Source organism: Nyctereutes procyonoides, unplaced genomic scaffold, assembly GCF_905146905.1.
Source record: "Nyctereutes procyonoides isolate TBG_1078 unplaced genomic scaffold, NYPRO_anot_genome, whole genome shotgun sequence".
Classification (NCBI taxonomy): Eukaryota; Metazoa; Chordata; class Mammalia; order Carnivora; family Canidae; genus Nyctereutes; species Nyctereutes procyonoides.
Genome location: NW_026575142.1, coordinates 15,225,544 through 15,242,006, shown reverse-complemented (window position 1 = coordinate 15,242,006; position 16,463 = coordinate 15,225,544). Strand labels below are relative to the sequence as shown.

General features: G+C 37.3%; 1 protein-coding gene across 1 annotated transcript in view; it reads left to right on the top strand.

Annotated features, from left to right (window-relative positions):
* LOC129498522 (plasma membrane ascorbate-dependent reductase CYBRD1) overlaps nucleotides 1-16,004 on the top strand; it is a 30,680-nt gene extending 14,676 nt beyond the window's left edge. Inside the window, exons 2-4 of the mRNA XM_055307864.1 lie at nucleotides 2,474-2,682; nucleotides 11,332-11,486; nucleotides 12,233-16,004. Coding sequence (XP_055163839.1) covers nucleotides 2,474-2,682; nucleotides 11,332-11,486; nucleotides 12,233-12,524 — 656 coding nt within the window. The 3' untranslated portion in view covers nucleotides 12,525-16,004. The remainder of the gene's footprint in view (nucleotides 1-2,473; nucleotides 2,683-11,331; nucleotides 11,487-12,232) is intronic.
* The last annotated feature ends 459 nt before the right edge of the window (nucleotides 16,005-16,463 follow it).

Here is a 16,463-nt window from a genome sequence, read left to right as displayed (position 1 = left end):
TCTTAACATTTTCTTTTCTCAGGATGCCTGGGTGGCTCAGTGATTGAGCATCTGCCTTTGGCTCGGGTTGTGGTCCCAGAGTCCTGGGATTGAGTCCCACATCGGGCTCCCCACAGGGAGCCTGCTTCTCCCTCTGCCTGTGTCTCTGCCTCTGTCTCTGTGTGACTCTCATGAATAAAGAAATAAAATCTTAAAAAAAAACAAACCATTTTCTTTCCTCTAGCTATTTCATTCTAAGAATACAATATATAATATAATACGCAAAATATGTGTTAATCAACTTTATGTTATAGGTAAAGTTTCCAGTCAACAGTAGGCTATTAGTAGTTAAGTTTTGGGGGAGTCAAAAGTTATATGCAATTTTCAATTGTGTGGGGGTCACTGATACTCCTAACTTTGCTCAAGGGTTGAGTGGTATAGCTTTGTTTAAGGGTCAACTTGTCTACCTGGTTGCACTAAATAGCTTGAAAAGATTGACTGAATATAGAAATGATTATCCTAAAAGTCTCCATGTCCTCAAGGAAACGTAGCCAATCAACATTTATGAGATACCCATATATGCTCTAAAATTAGTAAGTAGCAAAAAAATAAAATAAAAAAATAAAATTAGTAAGTAGCAATCCTTCAGATTTTGGATTAGATGAAAAGAATACTGTCTTAATGGTGAGGACTGTCAAGTGTTGTGGAATGGAACCAAAGAACAGGAAGATTGACATCCTGTGCTGAAAGCTTTAAAGAGGCTGAATTCACATCTGTCTTTGTAGGTGTATATGTGTTTCTGCCTGAGATGGATTAGATAGTCTCATATGTTTTTGTGATCCTGTGAAGTTCTACATATTCAAATTATAAATGTCTTTAGTGGGAATGTGCTCTTTTTTTTTTTTTTTTCCTTGCTGGGACTAAGCAATATACAGGATACACTGCTGATACAATGGAATCCATCTTCCAAGGAAATATTCTTCAAACTTTTTCAACCTGCCATACATTTTCAGATCTCTAAATTTTGCCTGTACTGGAGGGTTGGGAATAAGGGTGGGCAAAGACAGGATATTGTCTTCAGAACAAAAATTAATTGCATGCTGGCTAAGGTGATTATATGATTGCTTAAACAAGGACACTTAAAAAAAAACAGGCTTTCAAAAATGTTTTTGTTGAAGTCTAATCTACATGCAAAAATGTATATATATAATATATAGCTTGATGAATCTTCCCTCAGTAAATACCTATGTAACCAGCACCCAGATTGAGAAAGAGAATATTAGCAAGAAGATAGAAAAACCTTGTATGTTCCTTTCCAGTTACTATACCCCTCCTCACAAGGGCAACTACTATCTTGACTTTTCTTATTGCAGAGATGAATTTTGCCTATTTTTAGCTTTCCCATAATTTGAATCCATACAGTATATACTTGTTTATGTCTCATTTCTTGGCATCGACATTATGGGTTGATCCATATTGTTGAATGAAGTTGTAGTTATAGGTCATTCATTCTCTTTGTTGTGTATTATTCCATGGTGTAAATATATGACAATTTATTTATTCATTCTATTAATGATGGTAATTTGGGGAGTGTCTAGTTTTTGGCCACGACAAATGGTGCTGCTAATAATATTCTAGTGCATGTCTTTTGGTAAATGTGTACGTATTCCTCTGGAGCATATACCCAGGAGTAGAATTGCTGGATCATATAAGTTTAGCTTGAATAATTACTGCTGGTGTTTCAGAGTGTTTGTTGTCATTTAAACTCCTGTCAGTAGAACATGAGACCTCTCTGCCTGCTTTACATCCTCTCCAATACTTGGCATTTTTCATGGTTAGCCATTCAGATATATGATAGACATATACTCATTTGATTTTAATTTGCATGTCTCTGTTCACTAATGAAGTTGATATTTTGCTTATGTTTGTCTCTATTTTTGGATATAATTTTTTTGTAAAATACTTGGGTAGACTCTTTTGTCTATTTAAATCTTTGTGTGTATTTTTCTATTCCTTAGTCTTTTCTTGTCAAACTAAGACACACTTCTATGAAAAAAACAGATCATAAGATTAACAATTTAGTTTTGGATTTGTTGAGTCTGGGATATATGGAGGCACCTGTATAGAGACATCCTGAAGCTGTTGAGTTATGTGGGTGCGGAGTTCAGAAAAAAGTTCTGAGCTGGAGATATGAATTTTAGAGTCCCTGCCATGTGGGTAACATCTCAGTTAAAGAGTGAGGGAGGTCACCCACAGAGAAAAAGTCTTAGATCTGAGCCTGAGAGCCACCAGGGTTTGTTCATAAACTGGGAGTAAAGAAGATAAGGGCCAAATAGCCCAAGAAGGAACTCATGAGAGGCAGGGAAAAGGGGAGAAGCAGAAGCCAAGTAAAAAGGGTTTCATGGAAGGGGGGGTGTTCAGTGCATTGAAGTGTTCGACTGGTGTTGATTAAAAATAACAACACCACATTCTGTCCCCTTTCCTCCCTTTCTAGCCATCATCGTGTACAGACTGCCATGGACCTGGAAATGCAGCAAGCTCCTGATGAAATCCATCCATGCAGGGTTACACACTGTTGCTGCCATTCTCGTAATTATCTCTCTGGTGTCTGTTTTTGATTACCACAATGCCGGGAATATCCCCAACATGTACAGTCTACACAGCTGGGTCGGACTGACGGTTGTCATACTCTACATCTTACAGGTCAGTGTCTCAGGGTCTTTATAAACATAATATAAAAAGTCAACCAGCTCTGATACCTTAGATGTTTTCTGTATATTCATATTTCTTGGAAATCATCTTCTCGTTCCCCCAACTAGGCCATTTTGTTTCCATTGTAAGTATTCTTGCTTGAGGGGCCACCAGAACCACAGAATTCAGGCTTTAAGCTCTAGTGTGAGATTGTATTTATTTATTTATTTATTTAAAGATTTTATTTATTTATTCATGAGAGACACACACAGAGAGAGAGAGAGAGAGAGGCAGAGACACAGGCAGAGGGAGTAGCAGGCTCCATGCAGGGAGCCCAACGTGGGACTCGATCCCGGGTCTCCAGGATCACATCCTGGGCTGAAGGCAGTGCTAAACTGCTGAGCCACCCGGGCTGCCCACTGAAGACATTTTTATTAAGTTAAAAAGACATTAGTGCTTGCTACCTTTGTCATTCAACCTTCTTTTAGAGATTTTAGCTACAAAATAATTTTTAAAAAACTGTAAAAGTAATAGAGAATTTGTGACTTTTTTTCAGTTTGCAGATCATGTAATATATGCCTGGTAACCCAAGAGATGACTTGGGTAATAAGAGCATTTGGAAAAGTGGTTGGCTATGATAGCCATTCATAATTCAATAACTTTTGCTCAAACTAGAAACAACTACTTAAGTAGAATTCATTTATAATATGGATATATAAATTATACCTAGGAATAAAATGAACAATGAGGATATAAAATATATAGAATATGTAAAGTACTATGAAATCCTTTTGAGAAAACATGGTATAATTAGATACCATGTTAATAGTAGAGAAAAATTAATATAAGAGTATCTTTCACTCTTCAACCATATTTATGTTTAATATAATTCTGAGTTTAAGCCCAATGGGAGTCTTAAACTTGCAGAGCAAATATCCAAGGATAATCAAAAAAATTTTGAAAAAGAAGCAAAGGGAGACCTGCCTTATTAAAAACAAGTTATTAACATGAAAGTGAAAAAATATAGTCATGGAAAGAACAGAAAGGACAGAAACTGTCCAAGTACGTGTGAGAACTTTTCCTATGACACTATGGCATTTCAATTTAGTAGGGAAAGAATGCTTATTTAGTAAATATTACTGTCATAATTGGTTATCCATTTGGAAGAAACTAAAAAAAAAAAATCTGTCAGGTTTCTTAAGTTAAAAGTAAGAAGAGGAAGCAGTGTCTCTTTTTGAATCAAGACGAATTCAGGTGGAGGTTCTTGGAGCTGCCACTTGGGGGTGGAGAACAGGAAGTCCCACTTCCCTGGAGCAGCAGCAGCTGCTCCCTTGCTGCTCGCTTCCAAGGCCATGACAGCCTGCCCTTCAGACCCAGAGTTTAACTGTGTGCGGACCATGCACCGAGTATGTGAGGAGTTTGTGCTTCCACCCAAGAACAACTCAGAACCAATCCTACCACAGAGTATGAAGAGTGCGGGTGGGAGAGATTGGCAAGTTCAGATCGTCTTACCTTAGCATCGTTGGAGGTTGGCTTAGCTTCCATGTCTGGAATTATCTGCCAAGTGAAGCCAGTGTCTGGGTGGTTTCGGTAAATAAAGGAAGGAGGGAGGCAAAGAACAAAGGCTACAACCAGAAAAGGCTGAAAGGTCTTCCTTCTTCCTCATGTTTACCTATGGATTTTTTTTTTTTTTTTTTACCTATGGATTATAAAGCATTTCAAGTGTCGAATTCTTTTCTACTTGTGAGATGTAGCCTCTGGGGCATTTTAAAAAATAACAAACTACCAGAGGTCCAAACTGTACTCTCTCGGGTTGCATTCTCTGGATATCTGACCTCTGCTTCCCTCAGCCCGTTGCCAGGAAGGAGATAAGTGGTTCCTGAGATCCTTGAGCCTACCCAGGAAGGAGAGGGCCCATCTTTCCTGAGTCCATAGATTAAAATCAGCAAAAATGTATTTGGGTCCGCTTGTACCTTAGGTTTTCTCTTGACCAAGGCACTTGGGTTGGACCAGCTTGGATCATCTGATCTGCTGCCTGCCCCCTGCCCAATTCTCCAGCCCCAAAAATAGAATCACAGGAATGATTCCCCTACAAAGCAAAGATCCTATATATCTCTTTTGAAGAGGAAATTAATCTGAAATTTCTTAATGACAATCTCCCCCCAAATTTTGCTGACATATCTTTTCTTTTCTTTTCTTTTTTTTCATCTTTCTGAGATGTTTCTTCTCTCTACTTCCAAAGCATCTTCTTAGAATAGTTCTCAAAGTCTGATCCATGGAACTCTGGGTGAGGTGTGGGGTAACCAAGATTTTCAGGTGGTCTTTCTGTTCACAGCAGTTTCCATAATACTAAGATGGTATTTATCTTTGTCTCAGTTTCTTACAAGGGTTCAGGGGACTTTTCCAGAGGCTGCATTATGTGTGATATCCTATAAAACTGAAGGCAGACTGGGTGATGAGCATAAGGAGGGCATTTGATGGGTTGAGCACTGGTTGTTGTACTATATGTTGGCAAAAAGAATTTAAGTAAAATACTTAAAAAATTAAAATTAAAGTTAAAAGCGGGAAAAAAAAGACTGAATGCAGAGACAAATAGAGGAATCCAATGATCCACTATTAAAATGATTTACAAACATGCCACCTGGCTTGCTGTTTTTTTGTTTCACACCATAGAGTTATTTTTATGTAAGACATGTTATTTATGTAAATATGTAGTGAATTTATTATCATTGTTAAATGAATCAGTATTTTTTTTAATATTTTTTTTAATTTTTATTTATTTATGATAGGCACACAGTGAGAGAGAGAGAGGCAGAGACACAGGCAGAGGGAGAAGCAGGCTCCATGCACCGGGAGCCCGATGTGGGATTCGATCCCGGGTCTCCAGGATCGCGCCCTGGGCCAAAGGCAGGCGCCAAACCGCTGTGCCACCCAGGGATCCCATGAATCAGTATTTTTAGAGGTTTCAGCTTTAATTTCTAATATGATAAATACCAAAAGACTTAGTCCCATATAAATAAAAGCTCTTTGGGGTTCTCCATTTAAAAAGCCTTATTGTATGTATTTAGAAGTTACAAATCATGATAAAATTAACTGTTATGATTCCACCATCCAACCTAATTTAGAAAACAGAACCTCTACCCCTTCCTACCTTAATCCCATACTCTCTACTCACCTCAACGTCTAGGGGTAGCCATGCTCTGGAAGTTTTTCCATCATTCCCTGTTTTTCTTTATAATCTTACTGCATGCCATGAATCCCCAAACAAAATGTTTAATTTTGCTTTTTTACTATTTAAAAAATATTTTCTTGATATTCATATTCTGTTGCAACTGTTTTTCATTCTACCGATTCAACTATATTGATTCCTCTAGCTGTACTCATTTTTACTTTTGTAACCCATTATACAAGTATGTTATGAATTTACTTATCCATTCTCCTGCTATTTAGACATTTGGACTATTTTCAGTTGTTCTCTGTTACGAACAGTGCTATATTGAACATTCATGAACACATTTCCTGGACCTCAATGCAAAGGTTACTCTGGGTGTATATTCTTGAGTGGAATATATACTCAGCCTAAACAAGAAATGCCAAATCATTTTCCAGTTTGGTTGATCCCAGTGTGTACCTGCCAGCAGCATATAAGAGTTCCCATAAGGCATATCTTTGCTAACTTGCAAATAACATGCATCCTCTGCAAACTTTTTAATTATTGCCAAACTCGTGGGTTTAAAAATGATGTCCTCCTGTGGCTTTAATGTTTATTTCACTGGTTATTCCTGTTTCTCTTCTAAGAAATCTCTGTTTGTATCTTTTGTCCATTTGAAAAATGAGGTTTTTTTCCTTTTCCTTGAAGATTTATAGTTCTGTGTCAGATTCCTTTTCATTTATATATATTACTTATATATATCTTCTGGTTTGAAGCTTATATTTTCTCTTTTGTTAGTATTTACTGACAAATGGAATTCTCAATTTTAATGAAACAAATGAATCTTTTCCTTTAAGGCTATTATTTTTTATTTCGTTTTGGTAACTTGTTTGTGAGATCTTCCCCACTACTGAGGTCAAAACAAACCAGATTCTAAGGTTCTACTTCAGAACTGCTCAATCAGAAACTCTGGGTGAGGGGCCTGGCAGGATGTGCTCACAAGCCCTTCAGGTGATTCAGAAGCATGCTGTTTGAGATCAGTTTGCCTAAGAGAAAAGCTTGTCTGCTTTAATCTGTTAATATAATCAATTATGTCAGTCGATTTTTCTAATATTAAACTTGAGTGAATTAAAAACATTTTTAAATGTCTCAAGACTCTCTTTTGCTCTCTGAGATACTCAAGTTCTTCTCTTTAGTTGTTTTATTTGTGTGCTAACTAGGCTTCTCAGAAAGGTCATTTCACAACTTAATGACTTTTGTTAGCAGGAGGAAATCCAACCTCTCACTTCTTTCTTGCTCAGATCCAGAGAGCAAGTAGTTTTTAAGAACACAGGATTTGCACTCAGGGAGACCTCAGTTTGAATCAGGTCCCTCCAATTGTAGGGGGTGACCATAAGACAGATTATTGAACTTTTCTGAACTTAGTTTGCTCACCTACAAATTAAGGCTTTTGATACATCCTTTACAACATCATAATCAAAGCCAAATAATGCATGGAAATGCTTGCCTACGGCTTAGCATACTGGAGTGACACGAATCAGCTATTGTTATTAGAAGTATAAGTCTTGTGGGAGGCTCCTTTGTGACCTGAAGATGGCATTTAAAATTTTATTTCTATTATAGATCCTAGACACCTTCATGATTGAGAACATACATTTTATGTCAATAAAATTTTGTTCATTAGTCCATCAATTTATTCAACAGTTAAATACGTATTGTGTTTTAGATTCTTTGCTAGGCTGTAGGGGATGCATTGTTCCACAAGACAAGCATGGGAGAGAAAGGGAGATTGTGAATGTTGGGGTGAATCTATAGCTATGTCTCTGCAGGTTGCAAAGCCCAGCTGGAAAATCGAACACCAACTCTATTGTAATTGAAGGAAGGAGGGAATTGTTGGCTTGGGATGCTTTTTTTGGTTTGTTTGGTTCGGTAGCAGAAAAGTGAGACTCTGTTTTTCCCATGAGGTGGTAATAAAATCATCTGCTAGTAGAAGGCATAGAAGACAGCGAGTAGTTTAAGGAAGAGGGAACATAGAGGACCAGTTGAGAAGTGGGACAATAAAAAGATTGTTGAGCAGTATTGAAGTGCTCCTAACTGTAAACATCATAACCATGAATTTATAGTGATGTTATTTAACTCTAGTAGTACCTAGTAGACCAAAGATAGTCCTGAAGACGGCTGAGTCAGTACTGGGATGTTGCCAGGGAGATGGGATGCAAGACAGTATGGCAAGGAGATGTAGGATATTGACAGGGGAATGTAGTGTTCAATTGTGTATCGTCTCTCTTAATAAACAACTGTGGACATATTCTAGTTGCTGCTGATTAGATGTTTTAATCCCAGGAAGAAACATGCTTATAACATTTGGAAAATGGCCTAAGACAGGGCTTCTCAAAGTGTGGTCCCTAGAACAGCTTCGTTAGCATCACCAGAGAAATTAGAAATACAGATTCTTAAGTTCCATTCCAGACCTACTGAATCAGAAACTCTAGGGATGGGGCCCAGCAATATGTGCTTTAAGTGCAGGAATGAGTGAGTATATAAAATAGCAGAAAAACAGAGAGGACCTCCATATAATAATCTGTAAATCATTTGATTGCTCATTAAATCCAACTTTACGGTTAAAAAAAGAAAAAGCAAATCATACCTAATAAAAAAGCTAGCTAGGCAGATATTTCCTAGTTTCATTAATGTTGTTTGCAAATAAAAGCTTTTTTAGGTCTCAGAGTTCATACATATATTTTTTTAAACTCATTTGTTTCATAAAGTGAGATAAAACTGGAGTAGTAAAATACATTCGTAAATGAGCAGATAATAATTAGTAATTAACTGAGAAAGCCCAGGTATTTACTATAGGAACTTTAAAAGTAAACTTTTATTGTCTATTTCCAATTATAAAAGTAATATAAATACACATTAATTTTCAAATTTATAAAATACAGAAAAAATAAAGAAAAAACCAAACATCATTGATAATGCCATAATCCAGACATATCATATATTTTGTTTTATTTCCTTCAGGCATATATTATGCCTATGAATATACATTAAAAAAATTTTTAATGTAATTGGGATCATACTACATATTCACTTTGATATCAAAATAATAATTTTTAAATGAAATTTTATTCTTCTTTAGCTCTCTTAAGAACTCCATTGTGGTGAAGAACAGCTTTCTGTAGGTGACGGTTCCTAAACACTGGAGCACTTTGTTTGCCAATAGTTGGCTCTTAATACATGTTTGAGAGTGAAAGTAATGGAAAATTCCACTGCCTTCACTTTTAGGGGGTTTTCTAGACTGCGGTTAACCCATATCTCTGAAACAATTCAGGTGAATCAAAAGCAGTGGCCTTCAAACTTTAACATGTATTAAGAATTGCCTGGGCATTCTGTTAAAAAGCAGATTCCTCGGCCCAACTTGCAGAAGTTCTGATATAGCAGATTTGGATATGTCCCAAGGGATCTCTTTAAAGAAAGGTGCAAGTGTTTCTGATGCAGGTCTTCTATGAACAACAACACTTCAAGAACCACTGACTTAAAAGGACAAAACTGTTTTGTTTCAGTCCACTAGGTTTTAAGCTACCATACTGCTTGTAAGATGGTAAGGCTAAGATGGTAAAAAGGAAATTAAGAATGATTATTATGAATTATAAATCTTTGTAAGTTGTTATAAATTTGCATCATTTGGAACACTTTTAATCAAAGTTAAGCATTCTGTAATTTTTTCCTTTCCTTTTAAAACTAATTTTCTTTTGCCAAAAAATACATTTTTTTTTAATAGTGAAAATAGCATTATAAGGGGAGTTAAATTGCGTGGGGTTCTGTAAGCCAATTTCTGGCAACCCACCTGTTTAGGTCATTGAACCCTACAGGATTACAAGAGGCACACAGGATTTCCTTAAATCCTGAAAGAAATAAGAGAAAACAGAATCTTAGGAATGAAGAGTCAAGAGAACAGAAATATGGAAAATATGTATTTCCATGAGCAAGTCACATAAAAAGTGTGATGACTTTACTCACAGAGTGTATACACGCTGAATCTTTGGTGGCCACTTACCTGAGCCCCCTTTTCATGGAGAAAGCACAACCTGAACATCAGGATGCTTGCCCTTTGATACTAATGAAATCACTAAATGTCACTGAAGGAGAATTAATGACATTCTGAACCACCAAGGGGGACCCTCTGTACCATTTCTTATACACTCAGGCATTTGTGGCAATGAGTAGACAATAAAATATGCACACCAGCCTATCGAATGCATTTTTTAACTTCCATTCTTTACCATGTCCCAGAAATTTATTCTAAATGTGTTTTAGGGTTTCACACCCTTTCTGCCTTCGTTCTTCTGGTGTCCCCCAGAAGTCCTTTGATCTCAGTCAGGAAAGATGAGCCGTGATGTTGTGTTTCTCCGTGTTCTCCCTACTTCTCATACTTGTTTGGTTTGGGTGGTAGGTCCAAGGTAAGCACCTGAAAAAATGCCTCTTTAGATTCAGTAGCGTAGTGGCCACTAAATTATCTTCACTCTCTTGGGGAGAAGAGAACAGTTAATGGGCTGTGGGACAAGAAAACAAATTGAAAGTGTCACCACACATCACTTACATAGGAACCTTGCTGTCCTCTGCAGAGAAGCATCCCATGAGGGATTTAATTGTCAAGGAATTGGAGATAACCTCTCTGCAGAATTCATTATTTCCTCATTAAACAAGATTGTCAGCCTCTTGACACATACCATTTTAGGTTGAACTGACTAAATGTGTCCTATCGTATTTGGTATTAGTGACTTGAAAATCTTTACTTCCTTTTCTACTTGGAAATAGATAAAAACAAACAAGAAGGTACCAGAATGTTCACTGTAGCTTTGTTAATGATCAAAAAAAAAAAAAAAAAAAAAAAAACAGAAACAGGAAGGGCCCCTGAGTGGCTTAGTGGTTGTCTCCCTTGGGCTCAAGTCGTGATCTCTGGGTCCTGGGATCAAGTCTTGCATCAGGATTCCTGCGGGGAGCCTGCTTCTCCTTCTGCCTATGTCTCTCCTTCTCTCTGTGTGTGTCTCTCATGAATAAGTAAATAAAATCTTAAAAAAAAAAAACTAGAAACAGGAATATCCATAGAGAACTGAGTAAATTCCCAGAATTTGGCCATTAAAAAGAATAAACCAGATGCACATATGTTAACGTGAAAAGATCTCTAAGACATACTATAAAGGGAAAAAAGAAAGGTGCAGAACAAGTATGTATGTTAAGATGCCATTTACACTTTAAAAAGTCTCTTTTTGTACACACACAGACACACACATGCTTGTATAGGCATAGGGTTTTCTGGAAGGATATTTGAGAAAGTGGTAATAGGTGTTGCCTTTGAGTAGTTGAACTGAAGCAGAAAAATGAACTTTTCATCTTATGCCCTTGTTTCTATAGGAAGGCTTTTCCTTTTGCACATAATTGTTTTTATAATAATAATTTTAAAAGTAGTTAAAGCTTAAGTGATAACCTTTGTTCTTGTTGATGTTCAGCTTCTTCTAGGTGTTCTCGTCTTTCTGCTTCCTTGGGCTCCACTTTCACTCCGAGCACTTGTTATGCCCATGCATGTTTATTCTGGGCTTCTCATCTTTGGAACAGTGATTGCAACGGTACTTATGGGAGTGACTGAGAAACTGATCTTTGGCGTGTAAGTTGCATAGTTTTCTTAATGTTATATTTGAGCTATAAAATGTTAAATACTTATTCATTGGAAAGATGTGATGTAAACATAACAAAATTTTTAATTTTAAAAATGTATTCAGGGATCCCTGGGTGGCTCAGCGGTTTGGCGCCTGCCTTTGGCCCAGGGAGCGATCCTGGAGACCCGGGATCGAATCCCACGTCGCTCCCGGTGCATGGAGCCTGCTTCTCCCTCTGCTTATGTCTCTGCCTATGTCTCTGCCTTGTCTCTGCCTCTCTCTCTCTCTCTCTCTGTATGACTATCATAAATAAATAATTTAAAAAAATAAAATAAAAATGTATTCATTAAACATGTAATATAGCATTAATAATGCTTGGAAGAAGTATAAAAAAATCCAAAAAAAATTATACCACTCCTATAAAACAACTAGTTTTGAAGTTACACATGCCCTTTTACTCTTTCTGATGTGCATGTTTTTTATATTAATTGTAATTATGATGCACCTACATTTTTGTATCATCCTTTTCCCAATTTTTAAGTGCTATATTATTTTCAGACTTTAAATTTTTAACAATTTTACACTATTTCAATTGAGTTTTTTTAGCATATCTTAGTTTCTCCTTAATATCAAACTTCAAGGGAATTTACATAGAAGGTGTGTCAGTGTGCTTTTTCTCAGCAGATAAATTCAAGACTGTTTGACATGTTGTATCACCCTATTTGTAATTGAACACCCTTTCTCTTTTTTGTAGTTCTGGATACAGTACGTTCCCACCAGAAGGTGTTTTCGCAAATACCCTCGGCCTCCTGAATGTGGTATTTGGGGCGCTCATATTTTGGATAGTCACCAGACCACAATGGCAACGTCCTAAAGAACCAAATCCTATCCTTTTTCAGCCAAATGGAGGCGCTCGAGAGGGAGCAGAAGGCTCAGCAGTAAACTTCAGCCATGTCGACCAATCAGATTCAAAATTAAACAATGAAGTAGCAGCAAAGAAAAGAAACTTCTCTGTTGATGAGGCTGGACAGAGATCTACCATGTAAAATGTTATAGAGATTTGGCCATGTAACTTCACTTTTGAAAACTAGCTCTACAGTTTAGCTTCTCCTGTTTAGCCCCCAAGATGATTGAGCTCTGCAGAATCAATATTTATTTTACTCATAAAGTAGGATTCCTTTGAAGAGTTGGTATTGATTAAGGCCTATGAACTTACCTAAATTGGAAAGGAGATGATCAGTGTACATAATAGAAGATATAAATTGTGGTTATGTTACCTTTCTTGAGGATCTTGCATAGAAGAGGTGATCAAAATGTGTCTCTCAAAAAACAAACAAACAAACCAAAAGCAGAAACAAAAATGTGTCTCTCAGTTGGTAAATTTCATTAGTTGTCAGCATCTCTGGTCTCTTGTCATGCAGTCATTTCTTGTTAATTCTGAGAATCCAGTCCTAATGTTTTAGAATCAGATCTGGGGCAGGGTTTATGCTACACAGATAACATGAGTGGAGTACAGAAAAAAATTTAGGAAAGTAACTTGTTCTCTTCTCTCAGCACCTGTCTCCTGCTCTCTCCCCAACTAGTTTGGTCTCAGATTTGCCTTGGAGACCAGGATTTCTATTAGAGCATTTGGGAGCTGTGACTGAGCCAGAGATAGCTAAAGAGATCTTTTCTTGTCACACCTGGAAGTTTTTCTGAAACTCAGCTTTGTCCCAAAGCTTCTGTGGGGTTTGGTGCACTTTATAACTCAGATTCTAAACCTAATTAGAATGGAATATGCCTGAAAACTTATGTAGCATAAACTGCTTCACACCCTCAAAGAGCACTTTTCCCCAAGTTTCTGTTTTTATTTTAGAAAGTACTTACTTGGCACTTACTACATGCCAGACACTGTTCTAAGCACTTTTTAAATATTAACTCATTCAATCCTCAAACTTTACAGGTTAGGTACTATTATTATCTCCATTTTACAGCTGGGAGATCTGAAGCTGAGAAAGGTCAGTAACTTCCCCCAAGGGCATATAGCTCATCAGTGGTTGAACTGAGATTTGTCTCTTGGCTGTCTGACTTCTCAGTTCATGTCCCTAACCACTTCACTCTGCTACATTTTTCTATTATATACTAGTTTGTATGTACTTGGACTCACCGCTCGATAAATCCCAATTGCTGGAGTGCAGTAGAGTTGTTAAAGTTTACCCTCTGGCTTTTTCCAAGGCAGATTAACCAAGGAAAGGTAAATAACCAAGGAAAGGGGCCCGCCCACACCTGTAAATAGAGATGGCACCCTGCCGCAGCCAACATGCCATGGCCCAACTTGATGCCCCTTTGATCTTAAAACTATGTCTTGGTAATAGAAGAGACTCACGTCATGGTCTGCTCTTCCCAGTGGCAACAGCTAAGGCCCTTCCTGATTTTGGTGGAGTTTTAGGGGATATCTGGAGCTTTGGGTTCTTAGTAGGGAATTGAGACTCAGAGGTGACATCTTTTGTGCATGGAGACCTCTGTCTAGATTCTGGGCTGACTTAAATTAAAACTTAGAGTAGTGAGGTGCCTGGGTGGCTCAATCTGTTGAGTGTCTGACCCTTGGTTTCCGTTTAGGTCATGATCTACTGGGTCATGGGATTGAGCCCTGCCTCGGCTCCGTGCTCAACAGGGAGTCTGCTTGAAGATTCTCTCTCCCTCTGCCCCTCCCCCCACTCTTGCATGCACATGTGCTCTCTCTCTAAAATAAAGAAATCTTTAAAAAATATCTAGAATAGTGCTTATGCTGAAATGATGCTTTTCTTTTTGGTTTTGTTTGTTTTTGGTTGTTGTGGGTTTTTGTTTTTGTTTTTTGTTTTCTGGTTTCTATGCAATTTTAAACTGGACCCTTTTAATGTGGGTTAAAACTTTACAGTTTACACCAAACACTCTTAACCTTTTTGGTGCTTAGTGGAGTTCTTTTTAAGTTAAGTGGTAATTACCTCAGACTGAATATGAGCTTCACTCCAACATATCCATTAAGCTTCACAGCTAACCATTAAAGATTCCCTCACCAAGACACTCTTCTTAATTCTATTTCCAAAATTGATAAAGGTGTCATAAGTATGCCTAGTGCCTGGCTCAATGCCTGGCACATAGTAGGCACAATTAAATTCAGTATAGGTAGAGCATGCTACAATTTTGGTGTCAGGTAGAAGGAGTAATTGTATTGTCACACACAAACATATTTTTGATAAATGGATGTTTCTTTACATAAAGGTGCCCAAAATTCCAGTTTTTTAGGGGGAAACGGGTCTGCGATAGCACCAATGATCAAAGCTGCCATTCCATTTTACAAAGGCCAAGGAAGAAGTTACTAGTGAAAAGTTAATTATGGATTTGGTGTGAGAATATTCTACTCCGTTGCAAAGTATTTGAGCACTCATCATCTCAGCCCTTTATTTTCCCTTTCTTGTGGGCTAATGTGAGAGCAATCTGGTGGATATTATAAGAACTTCCTTCTCACCTTTATGAAAACAATGCATAGTAAAATATATCTAGAAAACCTTTCTGAGACTCTTCTTTTAATGGGCTTTTTATTCTAATGGTAATTGTACCTTTATCTTTCAAAAGCTGGTATTTCCTACCTAAAGGCATCTCTCCCCAAAATATCTCATTAAAAAGTCCACAAAAAGAAAAAGGGAGAAGAAAGCTTTAGGTATCATTTCCAAAACAGTGATTGAAATCTTCCCAAATAATTATAGCTTGTATCATCAGCAGCGGTAGTCTGGCTTGGCTTACCCCATAATCTAATTTCGGGGCGGGGGGGGGGACTTTATTTTAACACTCCTCTAAATCAACACTAAAGCCTTTTCTCTGGAAGGGCTTCTTGAGAAACTTAAATGAATATGCTTTTTGAATTAACGTTCTCGAAAGTGTACAGCTTCCTGTGCTTCTCAGTGGCAGGCTTGAATTCACCCTCTGGAACACTTTCCTTTCCTTTCTTTGTGTGGTTTCATTTAATCTGTGCTGGTTAGAAACAGCATCTCAGACCTTAACAATCAAATGACAAAGAAGGCAACTGGACTTTTTAAGTAATACTGACAAATGGTTTCTGTTTTCTAAAGGACAAAATAAAGAGGATGTCTTGTTTTTAATTAGGCTCTTTTCCCTGCTGAGCTGAAAATTGCGGTGACATCCCGGTTGACCACAACTGCCGAATCTAAAAGCTCAAAGAAAGAATTAAAGTGTTATGCTAATTTTATTGCAGTATGATAGAATTTTTATCTTGTTATGTCCTTTCTTCGATAACTCTGACAGGAAACTGTAACGGCTATGTCTCAGAGCTGCACATAGGAAAGTATGGAAAAATGAAAACTATTATTCTTTATTCCTTACAAGATTCCTGAAAACTTTTAAGTGGAAAAGATTACTATATGTTTGATCTTGCCTTCTTTGGGAAAAATATTAAGTAGCCCAAACACTTTATAACTTTGTAGAAAAAATATGCATCTATTTTTTCTTGACCTGGTTTTATACAGTAATAAAAGTTATTTTGGAAGCTATTTGTGTGTGTTCACCATTTGTCCAGGCTGCAAGGTGTGGTTATTGTTCTGAAAGTTTCTGTCCCGTGGTTTTTTGCTTGTTTCCTTGTGGAAAGAACATTTTTTAAGTTTTATTGAAGTGCAGTCAGGGTTTTTTTTTTTTTTTTTTTTTTTTTCTTTTTAATAAAGTGTACTCTGACTACCATACCTTTTCCATTGCTGGAAGGATGAGAGAGGATGGTTTCAAAACTGCCGTGGTATTCTCTGGGCCGGATCTGAACTGGAGCCGTCCTTTAGTGCAGAAGGGACCCATAGGTTTAGGCAACCAAAGCAGATTCAGTTTAAGCTGGAACAGCGTGGAAGGAGCACATATTTTAAAAGCCAGTTATTACAAAACTCTGTGTTTGCAGTAACTCATCCTTGAGAAAGTACATAACTCACTATGGGTGAATTGTTGGATTTTTTTTTTCCAAATAAGAA